At 38.7% G+C, this 14,662-nt stretch overlaps 1 protein-coding gene across 1 annotated transcript in view; it reads left to right on the forward strand.

Annotated features, from left to right (window-relative positions):
* Window positions 1–14,662, forward strand: part of LOC120500725 (GREB1-like protein) — a gene marked incomplete at its 3' end in the record, with an annotated part of 117,277 nt that overhangs the window by 62,201 nt on the left and 40,414 nt on the right. Inside the window, exons 4-5 of the mRNA XM_039705970.1 lie at window positions 9,965–10,124; window positions 10,381–10,575. Of these exons, the coding sequence (XP_039561904.1) occupies window positions 9,968–10,124; window positions 10,381–10,575 (352 nt within the window). The remainder of the gene's footprint in view (window positions 1–9,964; window positions 10,125–10,380; window positions 10,576–14,662) is intronic.

Below are 14,662 nucleotides of genomic sequence, written 5' to 3' on the forward strand. Positions count from 1 at the left end.
TTTATATTGCTTGGCAATAAAAATATCTTTTCCTCTCTTACTTAGCAGCACTTTCACATGAGAAAACTTTAAAAATAAAAGAAATTAAAGAACATGGGGAAAACCACTTTTATTGTAGATATACATAATGAAAATGATCTTTATTAAGGATTTTCTTTTTAATGCTGTACAATCTGATGTTGAGATGAGTCAAAATGGATTACATTTTAGCTTCCATTTTCTGTATCTTAATAGGGATTTTTTTTGCTGTTTCCTATCAAGTAGTGTCATCTTGGTGAGCAGTCGTTAAAAATGTCAAGCATAAGTTTCTATGCAAATGGTACCTTCTGCCTACAATAAATAATTAGCATAAGCCGTGATGTTTAAAACTTAAAATTTTGCAGCCCAGTGTCCTAAGGATTTACAATAATTTACATGCATAAATAAATAATATATAAATGTATGCTAAGCCATAATGCACAGTCCTACTCCACAGTCCTGTTGAAGGCAGCACCAGGCATGTGAATATGTAGAGTACTGAGCTCTGAAAGCAGATCAGGAGAACTGGTGTAGAGACAACTTGGAGGAAAAAAAATGAAACACAAACAAGCTGAGCAAACTCAGTGGCTGGAAATTACTTCAATATCATTAGCTTCATATGGTGGTCTTTGTTAGTCCAGTTGTATTGAAGAGTTGGTCCACAAACTCAATAGATAAGGCATTTGAAGTATTCCTGAGATTGTGGGTGAAGTGCTCAGCTTCCAGGTACCCAGTCCTGAAGTGTTTAATAGATGATCATTCCTTTCATTTTCCCAGCAATGCCAGCTGAGATGCCATTGTGATTGCTTCTTTTTATGGCATTACATGGCTCTTTGGAAACATTGGTGAATTTGCCTTTCAGTTTCTTGGAATAGAAGCAACGGGGAAAAAAGCCCCAAACAAATATACAAACCCATAATAACAAATACAAAAACCCAAACAAAATACAAACAAAAATATAATTCCTAAAAGTCATCAATTAGTGATAATTACCAGCATTAAAATTGGTGACAAGTACAGACTTGTGTTTATTTAGAAAGACCATTCACTGAGCTTCCCAGTTATGGAATTTTTTTTTTTAACTGGTGGACTATTAGACAGTGTTCTCTTGATATGAACATTAAATCATAATTAGAGACAAAGCTTTAAATTAATGGGTGCATCTGAAAATACAATTTACTTCATAGATTTTTGTAAATGACATAAATAGATTTTATATCTCTAATGCTTCTGAATAGTTTGTTTTAATTGGTAATTATTAAATATAGTTGTTAACTAATAATTTACAATAAGATCTGTGTATTGACAGAATATATTGAATGACTAAACACGTATATATATGAAAACTATATCAAAATAACAGTTTCAATTCAAATGTATTCACTTTGGGAACAGATATTGATTTTGAATACATTATTTGAGGAACAAATTCGTACTTATTTTATTATGTTAATTGCTCACATACTATATTAATTATATCTGCTGTGTTATTAAGAGTGGTAGCTAAATTAAGTCATAGAATCATAGAATGGGTTGAGTTGGAAGGGACCTTCAAGACCATCTAGTTCCAACCCCAGAGCCTCACCACCCTCACAGTGAAGAATTTCTTCCTAATACTTACTGTAAATCTATATTATTTCAGCTTAAAGCCATTTCCCCTTGTTCTGTCACTTCTTGCCCTTGTCAGAAGTCTCTCTCCAGCTTTCTCCTAGGCACTAGAGGTCTGCCTGGAGCTTCCTCTTCTCCAGGCTGAACAGCCTCAACTCCTACAGCCTCTTCTCACAGAAGAGGTGTTCCAGCCCTCTAATCATATTCATGGCCCTCCTCTGGACCTGCTCCAGCAGCTTTACATCATTCTTAGTATGATGGAGACCCCAGAGCTGTATGCAGGACTGCAGATGGGGTCTCACCGGGGCAGAGCAGAGGGGCAGAATGCTCTCCCTTGGCCTGCCAGCTGTGCTGCTTTTGACGGAGCAGGATGCAGTTGGCCTTTGGGGCTGCAGGTGCACATGGCTGGGTTGTGTTGCTCTTCTTGTCAACCAACACCCCCAAGCCCTTCTCCTCAGGGCTGCTCTCAATCCATTCCCCATCCAGGGTGTATTTAGGCCAGGGGTTTTCCCAACTCAGATGCAGGACCTTCATGAAGTTTTCACGGGACCACTTCTCAAGCCTCCTCCACATGAGATCCCTTCCCACCGCTCTCACCCCTTTGTAGAAGATTACCAAATTTTCAGGCAAAATTTGTCCTTAGCAAAGCTGTGTTGGCTGTCACCAAACACCTCCTTATTTTCCATGTGCTTTAGCATAGTTTCCAGGAGGCTCTGCTCCATGATCTTGCTGGGCACAGAGGTGTTTCAAGCATAACTGCCTGTGTGTGCGAACACGCCAGGTTGTTAGAAGAATAAATTGTAATTCATGTCTGCTACTAATTGCAAAATCAAAATTACACAGCAAAAATATGCCTTGATCCTATAGCTAGGATTAAACATCATTGTGAATTTGGTTGTATTGCACTGGCATTAATAATGTGGTTAATAGTCCTGTTGATTTAGGACAGAAAATATAAGTGGGGAAAGCCATGTATGAGCATGCATGTTTTAAGGAGGCAGGCTGAGGTTTTCAAAAGTGTTCCTTGGTGATTTATTTGTGCCATCCCTGCCACAACTGTGTGAGCATATACTCCTTTTAAAATAATGAAGTCTTTTAACAATACATACATTTCAAAATCAAAAGTGATGTTTGTAGGTTGATAACACTTTTTTTTCCCCACCTGAATGTTTTTCTATTGAAAGAGAAGTGTATCCCTTTTGTTAAGGGTGCATAGTAATGTTCCTTTTCCTGTGTATACTGTGAAAGGTCCCTGCAGCATAAAAGGATTTGCTCCATCTTCTACTAATTTATTTAGAAAACTCTACAAAACCTCCACAGTAACTTATCTGCTCATTTCATAACCATTTGAAAGGATTCCAGAAGCTTTGCAGTCAGAGTAGGCTAAATCCACATAATTAACTCCTGAAATCTTTTACATGTTTTCCTTCATCTGCTTATTACATCTGTTTTTTTAGGAAATGGCATCAAATGAAGTTTGGAACATGCTTAATCTTAAATCATCTCAATCCTCACTAGAGGAATGTGTTGGTGCACTGGCTGCACCAGTTTTCCTCTCATTGTGCTGTAAGAGTTTAACCTATCTAGAATACAGCATTTTTTTCCTGAGTCGGATTCACAACCTGGAGAAAAGTAAAGCCAGTGCCATTTTGTAAAACTTGACTTGAGCTCAGTTCACAGTGACTTCTGTACCATTGTGCCTCTCAGTGCATTCTGTGTTTGATTGTGGTTGTAAACTGCTCTTTGTGTGCACAGCTCTGTGGATAACACTGTTAAAAAGAACTAAAGAAACATTTCAAACTTGAGGTAAAAGAGATGAGATGGTGTTTCAGTGCTGTTTTTTGGTGGTTTTCCTTTGCCAGCCTGAAGCCTGTGACTGATGCCAGTCACATCACTGCTAGTTTATTCTGTGAAGCTGAAAACTCCCAGGTCACTGAATTTCTAAAACTGCAATTCAGACCTAATTTTTGCTTTAAATCACTTGAGGGTGATTTGAAGTTCATTCATGTAAGTTCAACTTAGTAACACCATCCTGCATCCAGGTGTTAATTTTACCTTCAGTACGTTTATTGTTTTGTGAGCTGTTCCTGAGGACTGTAGGAATAGTCTTGGGGTGGAAGGGATGGAGCAGTAAGGGCACAGCAGTCTCCATATTAAAACCACTTGTGATTTGCTTTCTGTTTGATGTTGTGAGGAAACAGCTGCCCCCTTCCACCATCCTGCATTTGGCTGTGCAGTACATGCATTTTTCTGTTTCTGTGCAAGGAATTGTCCAAATCTCAGATAATCTGATGCAATACTCCAAGTACAGATACCATTAATTAAGCAATCAGAGAAATAACCTTGTCAGGAAAAAATATGTGTCCTTGATCCTTCCCATTACTTTTATACAGTAATGACAACATTAGACTCAAAGATGAGACTCTAAATAGTACTGGATACAAAAATATTTTTTAAGAAATAAAACAAAAAATAAAAATTAGAGGAAACTGCACTGTAAATAGGGGAAATCCAAACTAATAATTCATTTTTCTTGAAACACATTGTGAATGAGTTATTTTTCTGTCACTTGCTACATAGGATTGTAAGTTCTTTTACAGTTGAGTTTGAATATCCGTAATGAAGACAAAACAGGGTGAGAATGTCAAAACCTTGAAAAGACTGAGAGGGGAAAAAAGAGGTCTTACAGTGGTTATGAAGTAAGGTATCTACTCCACCTTACAATCTTTTTTTGAGTCACACATAAGTCTTCCCCACTGAATGCTACAGTCAATGCTGTACATGGACTTTTGACTTTGAAGTCTGCACTTCTGGTGAGTGCATATATTTGTTATTGTCATTATTACCTGACATTCTTTCTGCTGTATGCATGTTCAGGGTGCATCCTAGTGATGCTCTAATGGGAAAAAATAATACTCCCAGAACATGACTGAGAATGATGTAAACAATCAAAAACACTAGCTGTACCTGAAACAACCAGTTCAGTTTTTCTGCAGCACAAATAGATGCCTGCTCTCTCTTTGCCTGAGATAACCCTTTGAGATACAGGAGCTGTGCTGGGCCTGGCAGTGCCTTTGTGGAGAAACTTGCTTTCTTTTCCTTTGAAGAGAAACTTCTCTGTGGGGTAGGCCAGATCAGAAGCCAGATTATGTGTTTTGGAGAACACAATTACATTATTAGGTTAAACACAAAGTAAGGACTTGATAGAGCTGACTTAATGGAGGGTGTTTGCATCAGATTCATCATTCGCTATCAGGTAATTGTGAAATTGCTTTAAGCCATAACAACAACACTCACCCCCTCCCTCATCCTCCAGTTCGGTTCCTCTCCTTTAAAGTCTCTGGGGTCATGACCCACCTGGAGGCCAAATATGTGGTATCTGGTGTACTGAATGATCTGATTATATTTTTACTAGCAGAGCCTTCAACTCAATGTGCACTTCTGGCTTCCAAGAGTTATTGAGTCATGATGCACTTTTCAGAGATGACTTTTATTTTTGTTTGTTTGTTCTGGTTTTTTAATGTAAAGAAGCATAGTCACCTTTTTTCCTTCTTTTTTCCTACCTAAAAGTGGGTAGTGCTTACTGTACTTACACACTGCTGGACCTGGGCTCTGGTTTTTCTCAAACATCCCATGTCATGTCTCTGCACAGATTTTTTGAAACCTGTGTGATCACATGGAACAAAATTATTTGCTTGAATTGACAAGGTCTTTTTGTAAATTCAGCTTCTGAGTTTGAAGGAGTGATTAGAATTTCCCTGAGTCCTTCACCACACAGCAAAGTGATGCGGTGTTAAAACCAATTATCTTTGAAATTTTGCTTTTGTTATTTCCATTTCTGTCTGCTTTGATAGAAGCTCATGGTAATCATAGTTTTTCTTTCCACAGTAAATGCCCATATGAATTGTTTTCTTTAAAGCTGTAGCAATAATCCTCCTTTACCTGTGGTCAGGTTTGAAGAATTTCACAATTTCCTTGGTTAGAGGAATTTCACAATTCCAATAGAGGAATAACAATTGCCTTGTTCGTGTGTCTTTGTAAGGAGACAGATGGCAATGTGAGGGCTGCCTTCCAGCTCTGTTTTAAGGCAGTTCTCGCTCCAGCAAATCTCATGGTTAATCCTCTAGTTCAGTGCCACTGCAAAGAAGACTTGAAGTGGGTTTGGGAAATTTGCTTTGTAGAAGCACAGCAGCAATGGAGATGTGCTGGATGGTGTCTGAATCTTTTCAAAGAAGAATGCTGAGAGTGATAGAACCTGGAGGTGATCTAAATTTTAGGAAATTCCCCTATAATTTAATGTTTTCTTTCAAATTTAATTTTGAAATTATTCAATTGTTATAATATCTTCTAATCCCTGTAGTGAGTTTTAAGGAAATTAAATAAAATTCATCTGTGTATGGTGGGAAAATTGTTGTGGTAGAGGGGGAGCCTTAGAAGGAGTGTTGCCAAATTGGACTTCCTTCCTTGGTAGGGTGGTGGGGAAGGAAAAGTATAGCAGCTAAATACACATACACTTTGCACATACTAACATTCTGTAGAGTTCAATCCAAAACAGACCTTAAAAAGTCACCAAGAGAAGTAGGCAACTTAAGAATTACACTGGCATCCATCTAGTGGTGCAGGTAAAAGGAAAGGTGAGGGCTGGAATACTGAATTAGAGATGTGCAGATTGCTCATTGGCAGGAATCTAACCAGCTCTGTGCTGAGTTAGCTACAATTAGTGTGCAGGTAGATATGCAAATGATTATTTACCCTCTCATCAAACCTCCTGCCCACTGGAAACCTCTTGGTGCACGCAGCTAAGGCTCCAGCAGAGCTCCATGCCATGTTGCTGGGTGTGGAACAATGGACACGAGGGTGAGCCCTGATGTGCCAGAGCTGGCAGCATAAAAACAGGTTTGTGAGATCAGGGAGGAGCTCCTGAGTCAAGTCCAGCTCTGTTTTCTCAGTCACCGTGTCAGATCAGCTCAGATGAACTCAACAATGGAATGTCTTTCCCACATTCTCCTGAGCTCACTGATGCATCCGATGGACAGACTTTTAAGAAAACCTTGTCTAAATTTCACTATAGAAAGCAAGAGGGGTTGGTTTGTTTTGTTTTTGCCAAATGACCTCATGTATGAATGTTGGATAGACATATTACTTGGGTAACTTTTTTAACAATGAGCATTAATTTAGTTATGTTAAATCATTGGCTTTGGTCGTATTTAAATGCAGATATGGCAGATACATGTCTTAATTAGAGAAATGTTCTTTGATTTTGGTGGTTTTTGGTGTTTTTTGGGGGGGGGTTGGGGTTTTTTTTGTTTTCTTTTGGTTTTTTTTGTTGTTGTTGTTTTGGGGGGAGGTGTGTGCTCTTGGTTTTGTCTTGGTTTTTTTGGGGTTTTTTTTGTGTTTTTTTTTTGTTTGTTTGTTTTTGGTTTTTTGTTTGGGATTTTTTTTGTAGGTTTTTTTTTGTAGGTTTTTTTTTCCCCTCCCTTTAAATTCCATCAATTTATTTGTCCCATAGGCTCTGCTGCCTCCTCCCCAAGCCCCCTCAGCACGCTGGAGTCCATTTAAAGCACGTTCTCCCGTCTCCTCTGCCGCTGCTGAGGTGTGCTCCCAATTACACTATGAGGAGGAAAATAAACCATTTCCTAATTACACCAGGCATTTAGGGGTAGAATCAAGTGCAGAAACACTAAGGAGTGTTGAACTCCCTTGGATTGGTGCTCCTGGCTTTCGGGGAGGCTGGATCAAGGGCAGCCTGAGCCAGGCCGCAGCTCGCTGCTGGAGAGTCTTGCCACCTCCTCTGCCCTGCCGAAGGAAAAGCCCCTGCTCTCCCCTCCCCTCCCCAGCTCTATTGAGCTCCAAATGAGGCCCAGCTGCCCTAATGGCCTCGGGCCGTGTTAGGAGATCGGCTGCCCCGTGCTGTTCTCCGGGCTCTCGGCTTCCTCAGCAGGGCCCGTGGCCGCCGTGCCCGGCCCCATCCCTGGCATCGCTTCCTCCCGCTCTGCTGCCGCGCTGCAGGGACCGGAGCTGTGCTTCCCGAGCTTTCCTTTGCTCGGCATTCCCAACAACAATCTTCTTGTCTCTTGGCAAGCTGGAAACATCCTCTGGTAGCATTAACCATTAACCTTTCTCTGGTAAATCTGTGACAATCTCCATCCGCGGGTGAGTCTCCTTGTGTAGATGCCAGGGAAGCAAATCAAATTGCCAGCGTTTTTGCTGTGTGTGCGCTATGCTTTATTAATAGCTTCCCATCGAAATGAAAATGATTGTCATAGATTTTATGCAACAATGGAGAATGAACAGACTTCACACAGATGTTGTGCTGTGGGGATTGCAAATTTTCTGATTCATGAAGTTTGATTCATTTTCATTATGATGTCTTAATTAAACTCTTTTAATTTGAGTACAATCCTCAAATCTTACCTTAAGCACATCATAACTGACATAAACAGCAGAGAAATTAAATTTTATTGCATGAAATTTAATAATAGTCTGTCATTATTTCATTTATATTTGTGGAATTATCATCACTGATTTCAGAAAAACAAGTATTTCAGTCACTTAGCTGATTTCCATCAATTCTTTTTTTCAAAGGCACCTGACAGGCTTTAGGCTACTGCAGCCTTAATACTGCTTCAGTGTAGTTTTTTTTTCCCTAACACACTTTGTAGTTGTGTGTTTGTATACAGTCCCTACCATTTCCAAATCTAATGAAAACATGTAGAAGGGAATAGAGAATCTACTTATCTTAGGTATTTCACTGCTGAAATAGCAGAATGTGTCAGGTTAAGAAATGGTTTTTTATCTGGTATTGTCTTTGGTTGGGGTAGAGAAATGTAGTTTCCACAAAATCTATTAAAAGCCAGTCTAAATCAGAGATGAGAAATTACTTTCCCAGACCTGCATAAAAACTATAAACAGGTAACTGACCCTCTCTCCCAGGTTAGAGGTGAATAATTCGATTTGTTTCACACCTGTGTACCCAGTAGTGCAGTAATAATTAGCTCTTAGCGATTTGTCTCCACCAGCAGCCCTCAAAGGCTGCTGGAAGTGGCTGTCATGATTATTGCCCTTTTACAGGTGGCCCTGAGGACCTTGAGCAACCCGGTGATAAAGCAGGAGTGGAACTGTAGGTTTTCAAAATGCCAACTTATCTTCTTGGCCAAGGTCTCTTCCTGTTTGTAGGGCTAGGTGACATCTACTGAGGGGAAATACAAAGATAATTTATAAGGTTTTGTACTTTTGTGTGTGTTGGTATAACTGGGGTAAACTTTTCTCTGTTGAAATACATTTCTCAGAAGTTGGACGATTTTAGACTGCTCTTTCTTTGGAACAAATGTCATTTGGTATAATGATCTAGCAAAGTGGAAAATTTCATATTTCAATGAGTCTCCTTTAGCTCATTTTAAAACCTTCTGTGGCCACCCTGTTACTAAATGTTTAAATTTGAGTGTCTGTATCCTAGTGCTGGGTGCACAAATATAACAGTCTTTGGGCTGTGTGAATCCATCCAAGGAGCAGAAATTATCTACAGGTCTGTTTGTGCTTGAATATTTAATTAAGTTCCTAAGTTCGTCATTGATATAAGCAGAAATATTAATTATAAATAAAGCATATTTTCAAATAAAGACATTTTACTGTAGTTGCTGCATGTGGTTTAGAATTTACTTATTTCTCTCTTTTATATATATATATATATCTTGTTATAACTAGATCCTTTCATAGGTCAGACAAATGTAAATCATAATATTACACTGAAGACAAGAGGTGAAAAGATTCTGAAAAGACAGAGAAACTGACCTTCCATGTAATTTCAGTTAATATGAGCAAGAGCAAAAATTCAAGTTATTAGATTTCTTTGTGTAAAGGTTTTCTCCAAATAATGGCATACTGACAAGTGAAAAATCATGTAAACACACTCTGGCAAAAACTGATGAAGTTCAACTTGACTTTTAAATTTTTTTTGTCATCTACCCTTCTGTATTCCACCCTGAATATCCTAAAAACCCAAATAATAATAATAATAATAGATAATTTTATCTATCCTCCATTAATTTTTTATGCCAGGCAGGTTCTTGAGGCTGTTGAGAGGCCATGTACTCAGAAGACACAGAGCAGTGTGTTAGAGATGTGCTAAAAACTTAGTGGAACAGAGGGATTCAGTCTGTTGGACTGAGAGAGAAACGTGAACGTGTGGTGCTTGTTAGAGATGTTGTTTGCACAGCATATTTTCTTGCTAACTTTATATCACTGTCATGGATGATAGTAAGACCTCTGTCTTCATTTGTAAATTCTCTGTGCATGGGCATTCCCATTCCCTTACCAGCTGTTTCCTTTGTGTTTTTAGATCATGGGGAATTCATATGCAGGGCAACTAAAATCTGCCCGTTTCGAAGAAGCTCTTCATAACTCCATAGAAGCTTCTCTGAGATGCAGCAGCGTTGTCCCACGGCCAATCTTCTCACAGCTGTACCTGGATCCTGACCAGCCTCCTTTCCTGCCGGAAGGTAACCATGAAAGTATGGCACGTTTCAGTTGTTTTTCTGTGTGTGTGTGTTTCGCTTAAAAAAAAGCAAACAAACTTCACGACAGTTAATTGTGTGACAAAATCTGAATCTTGGGCTTCAGTAAGGGGAAAGAATGGCATGCTGGTTATTTTAAAAGGAGATAAATGTTATATTAAAAGGAGATACTGTTGAAAAGTTTAATTTTCTAGGTTATTTTTATTTTTACTATATTATTTTTACTATTTTTATTCTTCAGATGTGAAACCAAAGGTAGAAGAGTTGGATAAAGAGTTAGTACATCGCTATTCACAAAATGGAAACCTGGACTTTTCTACCAACCAAGCTGTTAATGAAATGGAAGATGAAGAGGATGAAGACATGTCAGATTCAAGTAGTCCACCAATCCCATACTCGCAAAAACCTGCCCCAGAAGGGTCTTGCACTACTGATGGTTGGTACCCTTTTTTTTACTGTATGATCTCCACACCTGATTCTAGTGATAATGTGCACTCTCTGCAGTTACAAATTCTTGAGTTAGAAAGTCTGAAAATACAGTTTATAGTCAAAGCCATAGATCTTGCAAGATACGGATTAGAAGGACTTATTTGAGGACATTAAATTTAATGTATCATTTGAAAGCAATGTTGAGGACTGGCTGTGGCATGTCATTAGTTTCTGAAAGCCCTTTTTTGTCTGTGGTTTTCATTGATTCACTGTCTTCAAAGAGGTTATCTGAGTTGACATCAGTATGGCTCCTTCTCAATCTATCCCTAAATGATTCTCAAAACATTGGCAAAGCTGGATTTAGTTGCTTCCATGGGCTGAAGGAAGAGTTTGGAAAAAGAAAATGGGGAGGACACTTAGTGTAATTTCTGCTGCTGAGGTGACAAGAAGTTTGGTAGTGGAAGCTTGTCTGTTTTGTCTTCCCCATGTGCCTGTTGGCCATTGCTTCCTTCCCTGAGCTGTCCTGATTTGTTGTTGCTCAAGATGAGCAAAATTGTTGACCATACTATATTTGTTTGGGTTTAAATGTGTTAAAGAAAGAACCAGGTAATTATGCATGTACCTACTTAGTCTAAGAAAAATCTGTGATTGGTTCATCTTACCCCAGAATTGCTCTATTCTGAAGGTTTAGCTTCCTCAAAAAAGGAAGATCTGCTCATAATTGTTAGATGTGCTTCTTGTTAAAACATCTCCCTGCTGACTTCAGACACCTGGAAACAAGAACTATTCCCACCAGATCCAAATGCTCTTTTTGACCTTTTATTCAATATCCTCCTGAATTGTGGAATTCCATGTGCACAGTTAATCAAAAAACTGTAACTTTGAAATGGTTTTGTACCTGACTGAAGTATCTGGTTATATGAAGCGATAGAAGTAAGGACCAACCGCTGGTAATTCTTTGACATTTCTAGGGGTTTGGCATTAGTGGCTTGTGTTGTCATCTTTGCCTTTTCCATTTCCAAATGCAGCTCACAGGAGCATATTTACCCTCTGTAACAGCATCCTGCCTGTTCCCTGTAGCAGAAAGAACAGAAGGGCTGGCTGGCTACTGTGAAAAGGTGGGGAATATTGTTGGGAGAATTTGTTATTCACACAGAAGTGTGGCTTTCTGTTCTTTGAAGGCTCGTAAATTTGAAGGAGGAGGGAAGGAGAAAGTATAAAACAATGTATTCCTAGGAAAGTGTTCTCAGTTGAGGACAAGTATCAATAAAGTCTGCAAAATCTCCTTTGGAGAGGAGGAGCAGTGCTTCACATATTATATGTATGTAATATTAAACGTCTTAGTATGTCCTGGGATTGACCTTTCAGGGGCAGTTTTGTGTTTTGATTTTTATCTATAAGGCTTTTATGATCAAAGCACTTTAGAAGAAAGTTCTGTGTGTTACATATGCAGAATTTTAGGGTTTTTCATTACTCATTTTTAAGTTTACCATTGTGAGTTTACAAAATCTACCTTGCTTTTAGATGTTCTCAAGGAACTGATTTAAGAGAGCAGTGTTTTTGTATTTGGAAAAGGAAAACAGATTTTTTTTTTTTTTTCAAATACTTCTGGTGATCTGTTAGGACAGTTTTGCATAATTGTTTAAAATGCCCTGGTTCCCAAACATTCACACTGCAGACCATATCTCAACAAGATATTAATCTGATAGCTCATCTTTCATCTCATGAGTATGCCTTCCAGAGATGTAAGACAGGATCACTGCCATTGTTTGCATCCCTTATCTTACTTATTTAATTGCAAAGGTAAATAACATTATGAAGATGTTAAACAATACTGATAGACCATTTGAACTCACTGTATTTGGATACTTTAAACTAAGCATGTATTCAATTGCTTATCCAAGAGCAAAATATTGGTACTAGAGCCTGCAGTTCATGGCTCTGCTTGCTGTAAAACCTGTTTCCCACCTTTTGAATCAGGTGGGATGAAATCTTTTTCCCTTTAAGGTATTTGTGTTGTTTGTTTTTCCTGAATTCAGGATGTGTGCCATAACCATCATATTATTTTCTGTAGTGACTTGAGCTTTTATTCAGAGGCATTTGTCAGTCACATGGCTGCAGAAAGTAGATCTTAATGCCTTTAGTTGTCAGCCAAAGGAAAAAAAAAAGTATCTCACAAGTGCATTTGTTTGAGATTCTTTCTCAGCTAGCATTAGATGTCTTAACTCTCTCTCCTTAGCCCATTGGAAAGAGCAACTGTATTTGCCACTGAACTTGCTATTATTGGTCAAGAAAGTAATTCACTTATTTTCAGGGGCATTGGGGGTTTGTTTTTGTTTCTTCCTGCTTAACACAAATTTTTGTAACTAAAATTTCCATGAAAATAGGCTTTCAAGAAAAATAATTTATTTGTTTTCATATGGATATCTCAAATAGGCAACAAAATTCTTGCATTATCAAGAAGCTGTTCTGAACCTCTTGCTTGCTGTAGCTTTAAAAGAGGCTGCTTCTAATTTGTGGAATAACATTCTATGCAAGCTGTGGGAAACACAATAGTATCACCTTTCTTTTGTTAGCAAATCCTCAATTTACCTGATGCTTAAAGAAAGGCCAAGGTAGTTTCAGAAGCAATTAGGTAAGGAGGTACTTAACACCTGATCAGTTACCGTGAGGTTACAATAGCGAGTGACAGTGACCCCTAATTCATATGTAATTCCTGGAAGCTAATTCCTTATGCAAATAGCCCATTTACTATAGTGCAAGAAGGGGCTGGTGCCCCACATGGAAACTACCTCTTACAGCAGGGAAAGGGAAGACAGATACAAGTTTCATTTCTAAGAAGATTCCAGCACTTGTAGTCCTTGACAGCTGCGGGGATACATTTTCAGGAAGACGGGACTGGGTTACTTTAAATGAAGTGATGTTGGAGAATGCACTCAGAAGCAAAAACTAATGCAGAGAAATACAGATGTCTGTAAAAGCTGTTAATATTTTAAATTTTTGGTGACTGCTCCTGGTATTTGCAAATCTTTAATTGAAATATAAGTGCCTGTCCTTATTTGAAACAAAGCTGAGATCCTGTGAGAACATGTTGTTTGTTTTGGTTTTTTTTTTCAGTAGTTCAGTTACATGTCGATAAAAGATTTCACAAAGAGAATTTGGTTTGGTTTACTGACTCGTGTTTTCTTCTCTTTGTACTTACATTTTCATAAAAGGTTCACTAGTAAATTAAAGTGCCATTCTTTCTTCTTTAGAGGAAATATTTTACTGCTGTTTGACGTAGCAATGTAGGTGCCAGCACAGTTATAAATGAACAGCTATGAAATGTAAATGGATTTTAAATGTTCTTAGACATTGACAGCACAAGTTCATCTAGTACTGAAACATTATGTCTTGTCTTTCCTAATGTGGAAATTATTATTTCTAACAGATAATTAATTACCAATGCAAAAATTATGCAAAACAGAAAAGAAAAGAAAATAAGGTTGGGATCTCTGTGGTGCTTGCTAATTAGAAAAAGACAATGTAACAGGGAGAGGGTTAATCCCCCCTTCATCTCCCCACAGTTACTTGCTTCCAAATCAATGTATTTTGGGTGGAATTTCCTCATTCAGTTTCAAAAAGGAACAGAAACTTAAAAGAGTGCTTTTCAGCCCTAAAAGTCAAGGGAAAAAAGGATAATGAAGGGCTCTTGAAGTATACCATCTGCATGTCTTTGAAGGAGAATTCAAACCTTTTACTGCACAGGAGCAGATTTGCATCCTGTCCGTATCTCCTGGTGGAAGTACCAAGCTCTGCAGCCCTCCCTGCTTCTCCTGTGGCAGCTGTTCGACGAGCAAGAGAAAAGTTCCTGGAGGCTCTGAGAGAACTCTCTGTGCTGCCTCTCATGCCCACCCATCGGGATCCTTTTCCCTCTCAGAGCGGGAGCCAGAGGAAACCATTTGGTGTCAGCCCTGTTTATTATCTCACCACCTCAGCAAACGAGGTTTTGGCAGTCGCCTGTGAGCTCTGAGCTGGTGGCTGCTTTCTGCCATTTCTGGTAGAGGGGTAGAGATTATAAAGGTAGTGAATTTCAGCAAGATTTGTGAAGTTCA

This window comes from Passer montanus, unplaced genomic scaffold, assembly GCF_014805655.1.
Source record: "Passer montanus isolate IOZ18808 unplaced genomic scaffold, ASM1480565v1 scaffold19, whole genome shotgun sequence".
Lineage (NCBI taxonomy): Eukaryota > Metazoa > Chordata > Aves > Passeriformes > Passeridae > Passer > Passer montanus.